We start from the raw sequence: 18769 nt of genomic DNA on the forward strand, positions 1-18769 counted from the left end.
ATATCTTATTTGTATAAGTTGATATATATCAAGGGTCTAAGCATCCGCAGTTCAATCATGAGCGGCGATACTAGCAGTATTAGCAGCACGCCGAGCAAAAGTCGTAGCTGCGATATGGCAAGCGTATTGAAAGTAGGTAGAACGTGCGCGCGTGAGCAACGAGCGCATGAAAGCGCATCTTGTTGTGTGGGAGCACGTGTGTGCGCGCTGCGTCGCGGAGCGGATGTTCTATATGCGGAGAACCGGACGCGGGCGGCCATGCGACCTATACCTGACGCGGTCTCGTCGTCGTGCGTCGCAGTAAAATCGTTTCTGTAAATAAACTCGTATCTGTCAGAGAGGCAGAACCGCGCACGGTGCAAGTGGCCGCCGGGCCTTTTTGCCTGCCCTTTATATTGTTCTGGAGAAATTACCAGAAATACCGGATGGATCGCGACACGAACGTGCTTGGTTTAAGGACGGCCGCGTTCCTGCAGTTTTTGCGCTATGTAGATATTCCGCTTGCGACGCGTCGCACGCATTCGCACGCTGCCCGACGCTTTTTACTTTTTACCACCTAATGAGCCTTAACGACGCGGTTTGCTGTAATTTCGCGTAAATCGCGCGACTCGAATCACCAACGGATTTCTTCTTCGGGATCGATGATTTCACGTGTTTGACGTTACCGAGACTGGTAGTGAGTCGAACGAAAACGTGTCTCAGAGGAGTTAAATTTGGAGCTGCATGCGAGGAATGCGGTGAAAGAAAAGGGTTGTGACTGATTGTCACGATGTGATGTAGGAGGTAGACTTCCCTTGTGAAATAAGAGCGTTAATAGACCGTTGTTTCGTTTTAGTGGATGTTGCTGTATTTTAGGTAAAACGTTTAAGCGCATTCTGTATTGATCGATTTGCGTAGGAAGAAACAATATAACTGATAAAGTATTTTGATCTTTAATCCAAGTACAAATAACTACGGTGTCGTAGCAACGGTCATCAGGCTGGATTTAACAAATTCAACGATATTTGGGGTAGAACGGTTTATTCTACAGATAATAATTAAATGCCTTGACTTCATTTTAACGCTGATTTATGCATACGAAAGCCCGTATGAGCTCGCATTTTGCTCGCACGCGGAAGGAAATGTCATTCGGATCGTATCTTTCTGCCTAGTATTTCATCATTTCATCTCCTTGGATTACAATTAAATAGTCTAGCTGTAAACTTCCAGAAACTGTATTGCATCTTGATTCGTAGGTCTTCGTTCGTCTTGCAGCGAGATCGTAATTTTTGATCAAATAGAGGAACCTGCCATTTTAAGAAATTTTGTTAAAGTATGAGGAATTCCTAGAAAAATCTTTGAATTTGCTTGGGAAATATAAAAGAGCAATCAGATAATTTTCAACTTTTGATCGATAAAATTCGCCACAATATTCTACGGGATCAATCGCTCATAAAACATACTATGATCATTATTCCACGTTGGTATATCATTTAATATCATTCGACTATAGTTCGAATATCTCTTACTAGAGACTTTCACGTTGGGTCAGCAATATCTTTTAACGAAAAATTTACTTTCCTTTCCGCTGTCAATTTCTGCGAAGAACGCGTTGCGGAAATTCAGTTCCTTCGTGTCCTTGTTACATGGATATTAATTATCGATAACGCGGCTGCTAATTACGGGATATAGTAGTTGCAAAAAATTGGAGGAAAATGTGAATGCAAGATTAGGAACGCGAATAAAGTATAAATTATGGCTATATAGGCTAACAAGCTATGATGTTCGACTATTATTGGTCGTTTCATAAGTAACATTTACTTACGAAATGGATTATCCAATGTTATTATGAATAATTGCGAAATGTGGATATTACTAATTTTCTCGAATTCCGACCCGACGATCTTTGGTGCAGTCTCGTCGAAGAAATTGTTGTACGTACGATTGTTCCGCGTATAATGATAGTGACGTCACAGATAAATGTTTTTATGTACGAGTGTTAATTGTCGCTAATAAGAAACGAACGTTGACCCAGTAACTGGTGTGTATCAGTCGTATCAAAAACTGTGCCAATTAGACACGTTACATCAACTTGTGACTATATTTTCTTGGAAAATTTAATGATGGAAAACAACGTGTCGCTAGCAACAACTTGATCGATGATATCGGTCAATTTAAGAGTAGTTTATTTGATCGTTCGAGAAGTGAATTCGAGGGGAGCGGTACAAGCAGATACATGTGTGTATAATAGATGAAGAAAGTATCGAGAATTTTTTTATACTTTTTCTTGGTTGAAATTTTTTGTAATAATTACTTCGAATCGTTTGTTAATTTTCTATAAGAGGGATAATTTTGAGAAAGTACATTATTTTTGGCGGTCATTTTCTGTGTAAGACTAAAAGATTTTAGCAAACAGAATCAATACGAGCAGGGGTTAGAGAATGTTTCGTAACAAGAAAACTTCCTCGAAAATACTTTTTGCTCTGCCGGCTAGCTATGTTAACAATCTTTCGGCAGATTGAACTAGCTTTTACTGTCTGCTCTCATAACTGTGTCGGTGACACTACGCTGTAGCTTTTACTTCGTGATGAAATAAGTTGTCTGAACAAGAGGAAGGAAAGTGGGAGTTTCAAATTTTACGACGTCGAAATGGAGAATCTTGCCGTGGAGCGGCGCTTGTATTAGGCCGTGATTATACGGAAAGCGATAAAATTGGCATCTGCGGCAGCAACATTGAGTTGCATATGAACATACAGACGGGCGACAAAATCATGTCGCCCTTATTTTCTTCTTTCCATATTTTTTCTGTCATAGACATAATTCTATAATCTTTATGTTTATCTTGCCATAAAATCGATCTACATTGCATCACAGTTATTAAAGACTCGATATCAAAATAATTCTCCGTATTTATTGTTACCATCTATGTATTTGCCGCTTGGATATCTTTTAAAATAACATATATAATAACGAAAGCAGTGCGACAGAAATCGGTTATCGCTCTGCTTCTCAGCGTCGCCGCCCAGTCGCTGTATGGCTTATTTCATATAAGTTTATAAGCTTGACTTGTTTTCTTCCGCCTTGTCGTCACTTGTATGCCCGCACTCTGTATAAGCAAGGCCTTAAAATCTCCGCATATAATTTTGAAGTAGAAGATTCGTAATATTTCTGTTGAAAAATCGAGCTATATTTATCCCATGCATTATATATCCCCTATTTGATGCTTTTCACAACACATAACTGATTTCATTTAACGATATAAGTTAAAATTGAAGATATATCGCATCGGTCCTAACATAAAAGGTGCGCCAGAAGTAGAAATTATCGTCTTTATACATATTTCTCAACGTTAGAAGTAACAAATCATGTATATTTTATCATGTATATATTATCTATTAATTAAAGTTTCAAAAATATAGTTACCACATATTTTTTACTGTTATCAGAAAAAGTACATCCCTTTCAAGCTTTTTTGAAAGATTGCCATATACACATTCCTATTTTAATGTCTTCCACTTTGTCTACTAATGTCTTCCTCTTCTCGAAGTTCAAATAAAATTCTTGCGCAGCGTGCGTGATCTCACGACTTCCGCGAGCACGATGCACTAGAGCTTCGCTGTTAGTTACGTGCACATTGTATATTTTTGATGTACAACTTTGGTCTATGTTACTCTGTATGTGTGTTGGGCCATGCGTCATCTTTTACGCGGATATAAAACGAATAATTAATAAAGCAGACCGTAAAGTTCACGCTGCGTCGTGCGAAAGACACCAGATCAAAATTATCGAATACGGAGATAATAAATGCACGAGTCAGCTCCAGCCATCCTGAGTTTAGAGCATAAAAACATAGGCTATGTTATTTTTCTAGCATTGAATCTAACAGTAGACATACTTTTACGGAGCTCCGTCGCTTCCGTGATCATCTTATGCCAAGAACATATCACCGATACTGACAGTAACGGGTGACCAACGGAGAACAAATTGTCATGTGGTTAGTTGTCTTGCATAACTGTGGTGTCCACAACCACAACATTCTTCCAACGGATTATCATTATCGGCCTTCGTGATACTCAATGAATATCCAATGACTCGGTGTTACGTGGTAACCTGGTGTGACGGTATATACCTACGCGAGCGATCTATTAATCTATACGTGATCGTCTTGCTTCGTTCCGTCGATTGTCGTGACTTTTCATCCGTGATCGGAATCAAAGAAATTACCGTTCGATTAATCCTCCGCCGATCACGGATGAAACGATCACGATTATTGAAAATGAAAGTCGCGCAACGATAAATCGCTAATACGGAGTTGAAGATAACAGATCTTTACGGACTTACTTATGCACGAAGATGAATAAAAGCGTTGCATTATACACATTCTTGAATCATATATCTATAAATGTTTTGGAGCGATTTTTCTAAAAATTGTTTTTTCATCACGACGAGAAAAGTCAAAGTTCGTTTGATTTCGACGAACGTCGATGAAAGACTGGAATACGCATGCGAATGCTCTTCGAGAAACCGATAAAACAACCAGCGTAGGTATTTAATAAGCGGCTTGTGACGAAAAGACGTGGGCGAAAGTTTTAGCGATTGTCCTCTGTTCTCTTCATAGTCATAGATTGTTTACCAATCTGTCCGATGTCCCAAATTAATCCGTCGTGATTCGCGCGAAAAGGAAAGTGTTCAATTGAAAACCATCTTGTAGTATTTACATTCTACGAACATTCGACGAATGCACGAAACAACTCTACGCGTACAAAATTTACATAACAATTTACATACTGTTCAGTTTCGTAATCGAAGAATTACAACAAGTGACACTATCCGTTTTTCCAGAGCCATCTTTTAAACTCAAAACGGTATTTGAGAAATATTCCATATGATAATATGACACTCACAGCGATAAAACCGAGACACGCGTTAGCGTGCAAATCGTGCGAATTGTTTCTACGGCTTGTTTGGAAGGGGTTGATATCGTGCTCGTGCAAGCAAATATTTGCGTACCTTTGCGTATCACGAGTCTTCTCATAACACGTATAATCTTACGCATGTATTATGGAAAATGGGAGCATAGAAATTATGTTCTAATTCAAGCGCAAAATAAAATATTTTTCGCTCGTCTTCCGATAAAATTCCTTAACGTATGCCTGTGTAATAAATTCAAAAGATATTAATTAGACTTTATAAATTTTTTTGGCAAACCAAACGGATGCAATAACAAATAATGTGGTTTTTACAATACGCTATAGACCATGTCTGAAAGGAATATCAGAAACGTTAAGACACCGAGGAATGCGACCTTGGAGGTCGTTCGAGCCAACTGTATTTGGACAAGTCTTATCAACAGATGAATCCACCTAACGAGCTCGTAAACGTACCAAACGAGCATCTTAACTTTCTAGTAGAAACGACTTGCTGAAACTTGCTTTTCGACTTTATCTGACGTTGCCGTTTTACGTAAAACTGACATAAGAGTGTACTACCATAAATTCGCATGCCAATAACGTCCCAATTTTACTCAAAATATGTTATTTAATAAAAAAAATTGCGAGATATAGTAGAAATATTTTCAGTTATTCCTTTTCCGATTGTATCATCAATGACGCATCGCTAAAAGAAGCTAGCTGTCCACTGTGAGTATTACTTTGAAATTCCTATTAATCTACGGTAAATGTAATCTTTTACCTAACCAGACAGAGTACAACAGAAACAACAAGAGTTCACCAACGTAATAACTGCCGTAATATATTATCACCAAACTTTAGCGGCTGCATTTCCGCGAATTGTTACGTGGTTCACCAATGAAACTATATACACTTGCTCTCGCGGTGGTCATCCCTGCAACATGTGAGATCATCTCTCAGTTTAGGTCATTGCACTTTCTCTTCTAAGATGTCCTGGAATTGTTCTATGTATCTAAATAAACGCATTGTCATATATCCGCACTCCCACCTTTATATGACACAGCTTTGGAATTCCTTTAAAACACGACTGGGAAATTCGGAATGCACCGATGACTCACACCTTCGGATTTTCACTTGGAAAACCTGTCGACTGCTGTCCTGTCGCATGAATAATTCAGAGTCCGACGTTCCTTATGACTGAGTTCCTTGGGATACCTCAATTCCTCAGTCGTACGAATTTCGTGTAATAGAACGATGAATGATAACTGTCCAGATCTTTATTGAACATACCCAATAATATCATTCCTTGAACTACTAATAAATTGACATATTTGCTTAGTAATCGGGGTGGTTTATTACGCACCTAATAGTGTCGAAAGAACGCGAATTGTTCTTCAATGAGATAGAAAGCAACAAATTAGAATTTATTCTTGCTATAGTAATTTCTCCTCGTTACTTTCTAATCATATTGTCCGTTACTCGCATTTTAAATGAAATGTACTGCAAATTAAAATTTATATTATACTCGTTTTCACTCTACTAAATATACATGAACGTAAAGCACATATATTTACGAGAAATACAGCTACGTTAAGTTAAATCATTATTTACGCTTTATGTATGCAATATATTAATTAATAATGTATGTTAAATTGGACTCGACATTTTTATTTGGGGTGCGATTCTTTTCAATGTTAATATATAAATATATTTGTATGTGTTGAAATTTAATTTAATAGAAATACGTTAATGTAGACACGTTGTTGGTTAGAAAAATATCGAACAACTTGATGCGTCATCTCTCTTGCGTTTTCCCGAACATGAGAAAATATTTGAAAGCATGCATTGACGTTACAATAAGAATCTCAAGCTGAACGCGTTTAATATTCTCTTTGAGGATGAAAAGCGGAGATAGCTGCGTGATTTTAGCACGAGGTGCAAATTTATTGTCGCATGGAAACAAGATATGATAAAAGCGAGTAGGTCTCTCTCTGTTTGCACGTCGACGAGCGCTCTGCAAATTGACGTTGCCAACCAAGCCGATGATAGGAATTAAATGTGCAGGGAGCAAAGTTAGCACGTATCTACGTGTTTTGTCTTTGGCGATTTCATTTTATTCCTCGTGTTCTTAAACGCGTCGTAACCGTCGTAATCGTAAAATGAAAATCTAAGGAAAGTATTTTAGAACGAAAAGGTATCTCAAGATTGTAAAAATTCAAGAAAAATACGTTGTATAAACATCTTTTTTTGAATTATTCAACCGTGTATGCATTACTCTTTCTATAATCTTCTAAAAATAATGTTACGATTACATTAGAAAGAAACTACATTTATGGCTACATTTACGACTACATTTACTTGTGTTAAATAATTATAAGATAACAGCTAGTGGAATCTATTTAAAGTTTGAAATACTTCATAAATGTTTCCTTCTTTATTGTTGTAATCAAGCTTAAGTATCTAACGATATACATACGTAATAGGGTTATATAAATCCTTTGGAAGAATGTATATTTAACTCTGATAATTCCATTAATACGAACATATACACGATAATAAAAGGTAAAAATTTTGACGATAAAGATCGATGATTATTTTTGGTTTATATCAGCGCCGTAAATACACTATCACGATTTTTATCCATTCATAAATTTTTCATTTAAAAATTTCTGACAATATCTATTGCTAGTATAATCTGATCAATCGCTTAAATTCAATTAGAATGTGCGAATAGCGATACGTTTCGAAGAGCACAGCTAGATTTTTAAATACTATCCCGAAGCTTATGAAATTTATCTATGAACACTCACAACGAAGACTGCTATAAGACGAACAATAGTAGTGCTCCAATTATTGTATGCTCTCTAATATTAAATATTTGCTTCATTAAGTCTGATACTTTCATTGTGAGCTTTATGAGTCGCTAGAAATAATACTCGATATGAGACGTATGTGTATAGCATTGCTTTGACCATTCTTTCGTTCCTATTAAATAACCTAAGATAATTTCCTATTGAATATTTTTAGAAATTTAAATCATAATTGCCGGTTATGTAAACATTACTCAGCGAATAATGTCTTTGTTACAACTATATAATAATTCGTTTTATGAAGATTATTTCCTACATAATTATGATGATTAACATAATTTAAATGAAGGTTATTAAAAAGTAATTAATTAGAAAATTCATCGAAACAAATATTTGACAAAGTGTATTGTATTATCAGAAAATTTAAATTGTTTAAAATTACGGCATTTTTGCATCAAAATTCTACGTAATAATGGTTTAATATCATCGATCTATACGAAACGCAATTTTCTTGGAAATAGCGATTAATAACCGACGTTTATCACTGACTCTCTGTTGAAACTAGCACGATTGATTTGAATATTTCTACTTTATCTATCACAGTGCTGCTAAAATTGAAAACCACGCGACTAGAACAATACACCATGTGTGGTGAATCACACAATGCGCTTTCAACTTCGTGTCGTGATAAAGTTGTCGCTTTCAAAACAAGTTCTAGGTTCTTAGTATCTAATATCTTAGTATCTTTTATTCACGAAATATATCGCGATTTATATCTAGCAAACATTTTGTAAATTTCGTTTGACGATTAGGTTTAACTATTTATTTTAAATATCTAATATTAATTTTCTATTAAACTTTCTTGTGAACTCTAGCTTTGTAACTTAAACATGACATAAAACTAACATTGTGATAACAAATTCAATCCAGTTTATGGTTCAATATTCAATATTGTACATGATGATATCAATAAATTTTAACGTTAATTAATCTCATTTAAGCTACTTCGTAAAGCGTAACGACCAATCATCCTTATTATTTCAGTAATAGCCGTTATCATCCTAATTTTCGTCTCTTTGTTATACAAAACCACCTATTTTTGTTCACAATGAGAACAAAGTACATATACACAATGTAGCCTCTTATTCGCGGTAATATCAAAACATGTCGTTTCATTTAAAATCTGTTCGCTCCAAAGCAAAATTTGAAAAAAGAAAAACAAAACTATATGTAAAAACGACCAGAATGATAGATAAATAGAAATCCAAGTTACGGGGTTGTTTGGGATTTTTGCTCGAATAAAATAACACGCATGGAGAATTCGTCACCATCCCAGAGATTTGAATGCACGCGTATCGCCTTCCGTAAATGGCGTCTTGATATTCCTCGAGAAGAGATCGAGCAGCGAAACTGGATCTCGTATTGAGACGGTGAGAGTGATAGGTCGTCGTCATCGTCGTCGCGGTATTACAAAAAAAGAGGTAGGAAGAGATCCGGCACTGCGAGTTCTGGAATAAGAGGAAGAAAGTAGTGCCGGGGAATCTCGTCCTTACGATTCAATGCGAATCATGGCCTACCTTAACTTACCTGGAATTCGAGCGGTATCCTGAATTGGAGTAATAAAATTGAATCTATGCTTTACGTCTCTTTTTACCATGGAAAAACTGCGCCAAAGATCGTGAACGACAATTAGGCTGGATTATCTCGTCCTGTGCTTAAACAACTAATTTACTGTATGTAATTCTGTAAGGGGAGAGTTGTAAAATTGAAATGAATTTAATGAAAATTTTAATTTTTTAATTTCATAATACCTTTAAACAATGATAGAGTTTCTACAGACTTTTTAGTATTAATAACACTTTTCCCATGTAGGCGATACAATAATAATCTCTAACGAGACATAAGATTGTAATTGAAAATTGTGTATGTAACGCATAAAGCAACGACAACGGATGCAACTTGGAATTCTTCTGCGTGAAGAACGGCTATTTTTGTTGAAAATTCAAGCAGAAAAAGAACGGAACGAAACGAAACAGGCATTTGATGATAAAAACAAACCAGTTTAGGTGAGCATAGTCGATGGATAAAAAGAGCAGAACTTAAGGAAGGACTGTTACCTGGCAAGTATGAGCGTCCTTGAAATAAGTAAAAGTTTCGATAACTACTCATAGAGCCGGAAGCAGAATCATTGATTGATGGAAGTACAGGTAATAAGAATTATCTCTGCGCAAATCAGACACTTTCTAATGTGCTTAAACAGTTTGGAATGTCTAAATTACAATTAAGGAGAAAGAGAAAGAGAAAGAGAAAGAGAAAGAGAAAGAGAAAGAGAAAGAGAAAGAGAGAGAGAATACCGGAAAACTTTCAATACTATTTTAACGCTACGCTACAGGCAACTGATATGCTTCTTGATACTATATATATAATATAGGTGAACGTGAGACCTTTAAAAAAACGCTTTAGATGTTACAATCTGATAAATCGATAAACTTCGATTTTTCGACTTTTGTATCTTTGACGAGAGGTTTTAAACACTCTACAATAACGTGTTATAATTTTTCCATTGTAAAGCTAAAAAAAGAAAAGCTTTGTAAGATATTAATTTTATGCGTTGATAACGTTAGAATCGTTCGACCCCTCCCGAAGTATAATGCAAACACACAAGATAAAACGTGGTAAAGAGCTACTTGTACAGTGTAATAAGTATATTATGGCCGATTTATGCTAATCGAAGCCAAATTATTCTATGTCCAGGTGACAGGACGGACAATGAAAGTGTTATCGTTTACCAGAGACTCTGAAATGAATAATTCAAAGTTGTGTAACATTCTGGAAGTAGGAAGTCGAATAGCCTTGAGAGAACGTTTGGAGGTCTTCTGGGAATGCAGTCAGGTAGGGACCACGTGTCACAGGACCCTTTAGTGAATTGCAGCCCTTACTTTTCGAAAACCACATTCCGCCGATGAACGATTGAGATCTTAGGAAAAATCGTTTTACGTGACTAGAAATACATTTTAAAAGAAAATGATTAGAATAGCAAAATTGATGTATTGAAGAGTGAATTCAGAAACCAGCGTTAATCCTTGTAAATGTAATTAATCTGAATATTTAAAAAAGCCGAATCGTTATATCACGTTTTATTGTGGTTAAAATACGTATCCGTAAATCTTTGAGCGAATAAACAAAAATCTTGATTCTCTGGAACGCATAATTAGCTTTGAACCACCCAAGTTATCTTCCACAAAGGAAATAAAGGCACATATTACGCATTCTCAGCAGGACAAGAAACTTCAATCCCAAGGGATCCTTACTCAGCGCACAAAGTAATTAGCATCAAAGATCGCAGCCGCGTTTCAACCACTTAATTTTCGTTTCCATCATAAAGCAACGTGGTACGCCGTTGGATACTCCGTTGAATCGAGGTATAAAAAACTGCAACAGAGAACAATCTTACTATTCGATGCATCGCATCGCGAGGAGCGCCGGTGTATTACAGGGAACCTGTTACACACACCGCGGCTAGTTCTTTTTCATGTCGTTTCATAAAAGGCGAATAATGCCGGTAAAAGCGACCTTGAGCATAAAGACCTCGCGAGCGTATCATTTAGTGCATTATGATCGTTCAGGCATGAAAGGTACTCGTTACGATTTATATTCTCTCTCTTTGCCCATATGGATTTCATACGCGATGCGTTTGCCCAAACTATCGAGATTTTGCATGACCTTCCATATCAAAGAACAAAGGTGACCAAGCAAGCGTATTAGTTACATTCTTTTTCGAGTCGAGAAGAAGACATCACTTGAATTTGACGTTGATTTTGTGGTTCACATTGATTCCATCTTATAATAAAATAATTGACAACATGCAAAGATGATATTGCATATAAAAATGTTAAGTTTAATCAAAACGGAATGAAAATGAAAAAGAAAGTGGTAGGAACGAATAATCTAATATAAAATAAAAACGTATCTGAGTAGATTAAAGGAATCGTCGCGACTGGCGATCGATCGAAGATTGAATTGTAATGCCTGCGGCAACTTTCTGCGTGGATATTGATCTTTGAAGGTCGGAAAGATCGACAACGAATATTGATAGGTAAAACATGGCAAAATGAACATTGAGTTGGCATAGAAAAAGTTCTATTTTGAGCAGTTTTGCGCGAAAGAAAAGTAAATATTAGGTAAGTAAAGAACTAGGTGATGTTTATGAAGTCTGGAAATTGATTATTTAATTTAGATTGCCTAGCTGTTCGTAACACGTGTGTGGAACTTGTCTTATTACGTAGTGTTGATTAAAGGTTATTCAAGCTGTCTTGTTCAAGCTGTGACCTGCTTGTCAATTAAAATGTGGAGTATGAAATTCCCTATCGACACTTTGTCATTCGGCAAAATCGTTTTTTGTTTATAAAAAATTGAAAGAATTCGCTATAAAGGGTCACAAAATTAACTTTAAACAAACATATCGAATGAATCTAACGTGTCCTTTTTGTAAAATTAAAATAATACGTAGTGTATCCGTCGTTATGGCGTTAATTCAAATTTGTTACCGAATGCGTAATCCTTTACACAGAAATGAAAGATCTTGAATGCATAGAAATAAAAGATCTTAACAAAAGTCATTTCCTAAAACATGATCACGACCCAGAAGGAAACCCTGCATAGCTAGTCACGATCATTAGGAGCAGGTACAGCTTCGACGCCGATACGAAGCTACGAAATATACGTATTCGTTTCTTGGTGTACCGGAAGTGTGTCGTGAACGAATCCCCATTAGACCTATTTTCTCCGGCATACAGTGGCTCGTAAATTCCCCGAAAATCAGTGCGATGACTCAGTATGAGTCAGTTAATCCATTTATATCCGCTTTCAGATACACGATACATCCTACGTTACCGTTTTAAAGTAACGGTCTCGCGGGTAAGATTTTCCTCGGAAATTCACGGCATACCGAAGGTGTACGTTTACGCTTACGTCATAAGTATAGCGGTACAAAAGTGTATGTTGTTTGTTGTCTTCGGCGAATGTTGCGCGATTTCCATGAACGTGTGGTTTTCAATTTCGATCGGCTAGACGTTATACGAATCCAATGTCGAATAATCGATTTTATACATAAAATAAAATTTTGTTTTCAAGGTAATATCGAATACAAAATGGAATAATAATAAAACGATCGAACCCATCTAGTTTACATCTCCTTCTAATTTTCCACCTTCAAACGTCGCCAGTTTTCAGCATCGATAAAATTGTTGTAGGTCTTATTAGGAGTATATTATTTATATTATAGTATTGTGAATAATAAGTACATTTCACAAAACACTCGGATCTCGAACTGAAATAAGGAAATTGTAAATCACTACCGACCGAAAGGATTAGTTTACCAAAGAGAATCTTCATCGAATCGTGGTAATAAAGAAACGTGAAATGTTTCTGTATCATGAACAAGTCTTATCCAAGCTTTTGCTTCATAATATCGAGTCATATCTGTCCAAATGTAACATAAACAAGCTATATGTAATATGTATTAATAACACAACATATCTTCTATTTTGATTTATCAAAATATGATATCAAAAACAACACAGGAAACAGAATATTTACAAAACATCAAAGGAAATTGCAGAAAAAATATATAATTACCCATATTGTTACATGGGTACCATGTCGACCTTTTATTGTACATGCACGTCATGGGTAACCAGCTCATCCATGTCGTTTGCACATTGCAATTATTGGCTTTGCGTAGAATTCATGCAACTATTATCGGCATTATCACAGTATAGTAAAAAGGTGGCTCATTAAATCGCGTACGAATTTTTCCCCATATCTATAGATCACGCGAATCGACCACATTGTTGGTCCTTCTGCATAAATATGTATACTTACGTACATATTCGACTCGAGGAACGAGGGTGTGCGTCTCATATTCAAACCTGTTTGGTAAACAGCTGAAACCGCACGCTAACGGTTATTGACAGATTTTACCACAGCCAGAAGATCTCCTGTGCGGAGAGAAAAAACGCGGGTGCGTCAGATTGACCCAAGCTTGCTACAAACCGAAAATTATGAAAGAAGTTATGAAAGAATAAGATTTTCCAGCTGACTGGATACTGACTCGTCTCTCAACTCTTTTGACAATTTGAAACCTCTATTATTATAGAATGAAAAAAAATCTTTTTCTCAAAAATTTTACAAAAGATACGGAAAGAAAGAAAGAGCAAATAATGTAATCGAGTAAGTACAACACAGTAACACAAAATGTAAGTTGTCAATTATTGTTGACCAATCATACGCACCTCGATATCATGACGAGCGCTTTGTGCCTGACCTTATCGATTTTAATTCGCACAACGCGCGCCGAAACCTCCGTCTCGGAATTATTAAAGAATTTAAAAAACTCTGCAGACAAAGTAATCGTTTTTTAGCAGCACAAAAAGAACGAATCTTGAATTGAACGGACTGACCCTTGCACAAAACGCTATTTAAAGAGGCAAACACGTGTTCAGAATGCAGAATCATATTGAATCCTCAGTGACCGTATCAATCATTGGACGTTACTTTCAACTCGGATAAGTTACGATATATGGGACCTATTTGATTAATTGAAACGATAAGTGATTCTAATAACTGATATTAAGTATTTTTATTCTCTATGCGAATTATTATTTCTCTATACGAATAAATTTATATTAATAAAAAATCTTATTCAGTGAAAAATGAATATTCCCACTAAAACTGGAATATACTGCACATTTATAAAAGAAAACAATCTTTTAGAAAACACTGTTTAGAAAACACATTTAAGAAATATAAAAGTAAAAATATTGAAACTTACGAAACCTTCGAGATTGCTACTATTTAATGCTATTATTTATAAATGACGGAAGCTGCGAAACTCCACGATTGTCCATTTAAACACGAAAGAAAGAACTGGAGAACTGTGTGGGAATTTTATTAGTTCTTTCAGAGCACGCATAATACATACGTATGTATCTTTCTCAGATCACCTCTACCAAAGAACCGGTTAGAATTTTTGAAATGTCTGCGCGGAAAAATATAATTTCACTTTTTAATAGTACCATCTATTATTGTTTTCCTTTTACTAGACTTTCACTTTTTTATTCTTTTGACCAATATAAATCTGTGGAAGTAGCACTCTTATCTTTAAAAATAGTAGCTAATATCTTATGTTGTTTGAATTTGAAAAAAGAAAGACATACGAATAACGTGACAGAACAATTTTTAAACGAGAAAATGACCTCTGTGAGAGTCTGAAATTTTCCAAAAAATTTCACAGAACATGATATCTATGTCATTGTTAGTTAATTTTACAGCTAACCGTTTGTCATGTAAGAGCATTATCCGTGCGTGCTTGAAATGAACAAGTGACATTTGAAAATATACGCTTGCTAAAATCGTTTCAATGAAAACTTTGTTACAAAACTTGAAAAATCTATTACTGAATCTTTATTCACTGTCGCAAGTTTCGCATTATTTATAAAAATTTATTTTTAAGATGCTTTCCTAAAGTCTAGGAATTTCTAAGTTTAATTCTGTATTAATTTTTTACATGTTAAAAAACATTCAAATCTATATCATGCGGTAAATTACATTAAGTAGTTAGCTATGATAAATGATTTGTACGGTAAATCATTACATAATGGTGGTAAATACAAAACAGGAATAATATAATACTCCAATATCCTTCCTCGTATTTTATTTTATCTTGTTTTATACTGTAGATGTATGTGTAATTATGAATTCTGCTCGAAGAAACACAACGAGTTACCAAGAAAAAATATTTCTATGAATATCGGTGTTTATCAACTGCGATAAATTTACGTCGACTTATATCGGATCGGACAAAACAATGACGTGTCGCCTGGTTCAACACGAGTGCAAAACGATCAACCATGGTGTTCATCGATAACAATGTTTGGCAATTTGGAAAATTGTCCGATGATTGACTCTCGTGGAAGAATTGCGAAACGATCGTGATACATGCGACCGGGTACAACTTGCCACGCGGTAAAGGACAGAGAGAAATCGCATGACGTAATAGGCCCGCATAAAGGCAATAGAAATAAATGACGTTAAATTGCCGAGTGGCTCGTTTTTAGCAGCTCATGTGCTCCTAGACGTGGCCGAACGAAATACTTCGCGTCGAATTAAATCTGCGAACCTCGAAACTTCTCGCTGCTGCCGCAGAAGGAGAATGAAAATGAAAATGATCGTTTGATCGCGTGTTATCGGCAGATTGTAAAGATTGGTTGTACGTATTGTCCTTGCGAAGATTAATCGTCGATTAGATACGTGTATTCCAATGCGTGTCGAAGGGGAATTAGTTTTAACGTGGATGTCATGCGAGAAATCAGCTTTGATCTAAGATAGTTTTTTACGTCTAATAGATACGATTAGTCTTGTACGATCTGAATGATTTTGAATGGATTAGAATTGTCATTTAAATATTGCACAATTTCTGAATATTACTGGTAGCTGAGGTAATCCAATAGTTAATATCATAGAAGAAATTATTAATTTCTAATAGTTCATAACTATGAACTTAATTAATTATATTTAATTTTATTCCTTCTGATTTAAAAATATAACCTTATGCTAATTTATATTTAACATAATACAATTTAATGACTTGGGGCATAATGCCTTCTTCGTTTCATATTAGTATCATGAAGTAGTTTGTAATCTCAATAAGATCTTTAATTCTCTCAAAATCACCCATGAAGGCATACTACATATATATAGATACATACATTATGAACGCATTGATTCGACGATTCAAGTTGTATTTTGATAAAACCTCCGCATTACATTCAATAATATATATATGTAATATAATATAATATATATTATAATATATAATATGTTTAAAAACAGACTATGTAAACTAGAAATATTGATCGGGATAGTGAGCGTGGTGTAGGGTGTCCAGCGGTAGGTCACCATTTTACGAAAAGTATGATCGAAAAGTGATCGGATCCGCGCATGCATGTTGCTTACTCTGGGCTGCATTGTTCGAAAGAGGGCCGCGCAGCTGCTCGAAAATAGACAAGTCCATTGTGGTGTGCGCGGAACGCGACAATGGACGCTGATGCATGCCTGAAATCGATCGGGAAACTGACTCACGGGCACGGGCACGGGGACGATCCCAAACGCACCATTATTTCCATATCGACAAGGTCATGACCTCCGGCAAGAATCGTGACGCGACTACACGTAGCTCCACTCTTTCTTGTCTATGGCGGACAGGAGCAGGTCGTTGCCACTCGATCGTCACACTACCAGACTCCATGGACGTTATGGCGGAAACGATATCAGTGATGTAATATCTGTGAATCCGTGCCGACCATCTTCTAATCACTTTCTCTATATCAATCAAGTTCATTCAGATTTTGTAATCGCGTTATTTATCATTAATGTTTAATTATTGCTATTAAACACTATACAGATTATTAGTTATTATTAGGTGCTGTAATTTCTTTCTTATTTGTAAATTAAGATTCTGAAAATTCATTGGAATATATCTATTCTTTCATATGTTTATGAGAAGCAAAGTTTGCATGTAATGCTTGAAAAGTGTGTAATAATATGGTGTAGAAATTGTAAGAGTCATTTTATGACTATATTAACAGGAATAATGCTTGGGTAAAATCAATTTGATACTCACAATCAGTATGTTATCGTATCCATGATAATGCATACATTATCAAAGGGTATCATCATACGTAAGTACGAACCGATTTCCGTTGCTATAACAGCGCACGAGTATCGAATCTCGAACGAGAAAATATGGTACTGTGATGATCGTGAAATAAATATTATCTCTTAACCAATTACAATAATGGCGACACTTTTTCAATTTAGCTAATTTTTTATAACCGTAATAGTATAGTAATTTATAATTATAACTAAGATTATAAAATGTCATTTACTGGTTAAATGGCTTCCTTAGTTATCAACGCATAATATAGAACGTATATATTGCATACTTAAATTCACACGATTCATGTTGGAGCACTAATTCAGTGCCTCCTTTTATGTAAAGCGAAACGATTCCTTAATTAAATAATATGATTTAAAGCTTATAAAGTTTCACGCTATAGAAAATAAAGAAAAACTAGCAAAATGATAGTATATTGTTGGAGGCAATAACATTGTTCCGGTTGCGCAAACTAATCGAAGCCAATCTATTGTATTTAAATTCGGTAACTGAGGGAAAGTACGTGAAGAAAGAGATCGTATGAATTCAAATGACGTTTCATACTTGTCAAATTGAAGTCACGCGTTGTTAAAAACCATACGATGTATGGGTCTGTTTATAATTTTATGCGCTCGCAAATCTAACAATAAGCATTTTTCTTACATATCATTGATGTTTGAAAATTATCACTTTGTAATATTTTCCGTATACCTAAACACTTTCTTCGAACTATATCTACCTTTATTTATGGTCGTAAAAAGTTACGATCTCTCATAGCTATGAATGTTTTCTCTGTTAACCAAATCACGTGTTTCGTTTAAGCTTAATCCTATTATACATATACATCTTTTATGGAATAAGAACCATATGATTTGATTACAGATAAAACGTGCACAATGAGCAGAGGAGATATTGGTGAAGACTCACCGGTGCGATCGAGTTGATCCGAAGCGACGATCGAAAATCCAGTCGGTTAATCGAGGGCCGGCGTCCCGCCGTGCCGATGCACTGAGAAGTTTCAAACACTTTCTGATTGGTACACCAGCGTAAATTCACACGAGTTACGTGATCGAGTCAATCTCATAATCGCAACACAGTCCTCAGCTACGAACATACACTGAATTCGTTTTTAAATTGAAACGACACGACGGCGCGCCGAACACGACACTTAAATGCCAAACTATCGTAGCAACGGGTGCTTCGTTACTGCGTGACGGTGTTCCAAGGTTCATTGTGTGCTCGCCTTTCTGCTTGGTGATTGGCGGAGGGGATGATGGAGGACAGATGGTAGTCACGGAGGTTACCGGCAAACATCAAGCAGCACCGAGTCTGATTCATCCTTGCCTCGTAAGATG

The 18769-nt window shown here is 35.8% G+C and overlaps 1 protein-coding gene and 1 long non-coding RNA gene across 3 annotated transcripts in view; both read right to left on the bottom strand.

Annotated features, from left to right (window-relative positions):
• LOC100749943 (pleckstrin homology-like domain family B member 1) overlaps positions 1-18761 on the bottom strand; it is a 63601-nt gene extending 44840 nt beyond the window's left edge. Inside the window, exon 1 of one of the 2 annotated variants that reach the window (XM_033324662.1) lies at positions 16715-16842. In XM_033324662.1, coding sequence (XP_033180553.1) covers positions 16715-16811 — 97 coding nt within the window. In that variant the 5' untranslated portion in view covers positions 16812-16842. Of the gene's footprint in view, positions 1-16714; positions 16843-18341 lie in introns of those variants that run through there. The other variant, XM_012393426.3, reaches the window with a different exon arrangement.
• On the bottom strand, positions 910-3660 carry LOC117152534. The gene is made up of 2 exons (XR_004462922.1): positions 3403-3660; positions 910-1286 (listed from the first exon to the last, which is right to left on the bottom strand). It is a non-coding gene; the product is annotated as an uncharacterized LOC117152534 (long non-coding RNA).
• Positions 18762-18769: the final 8 nt, after the last annotated feature.

This window comes from Bombus impatiens, unplaced genomic scaffold (genome assembly GCF_000188095.3).
Source record: "Bombus impatiens unplaced genomic scaffold, BIMP_2.2 scf_0058, whole genome shotgun sequence".
Classification (NCBI taxonomy): domain Eukaryota; kingdom Metazoa; phylum Arthropoda; class Insecta; order Hymenoptera; family Apidae; genus Bombus; species Bombus impatiens.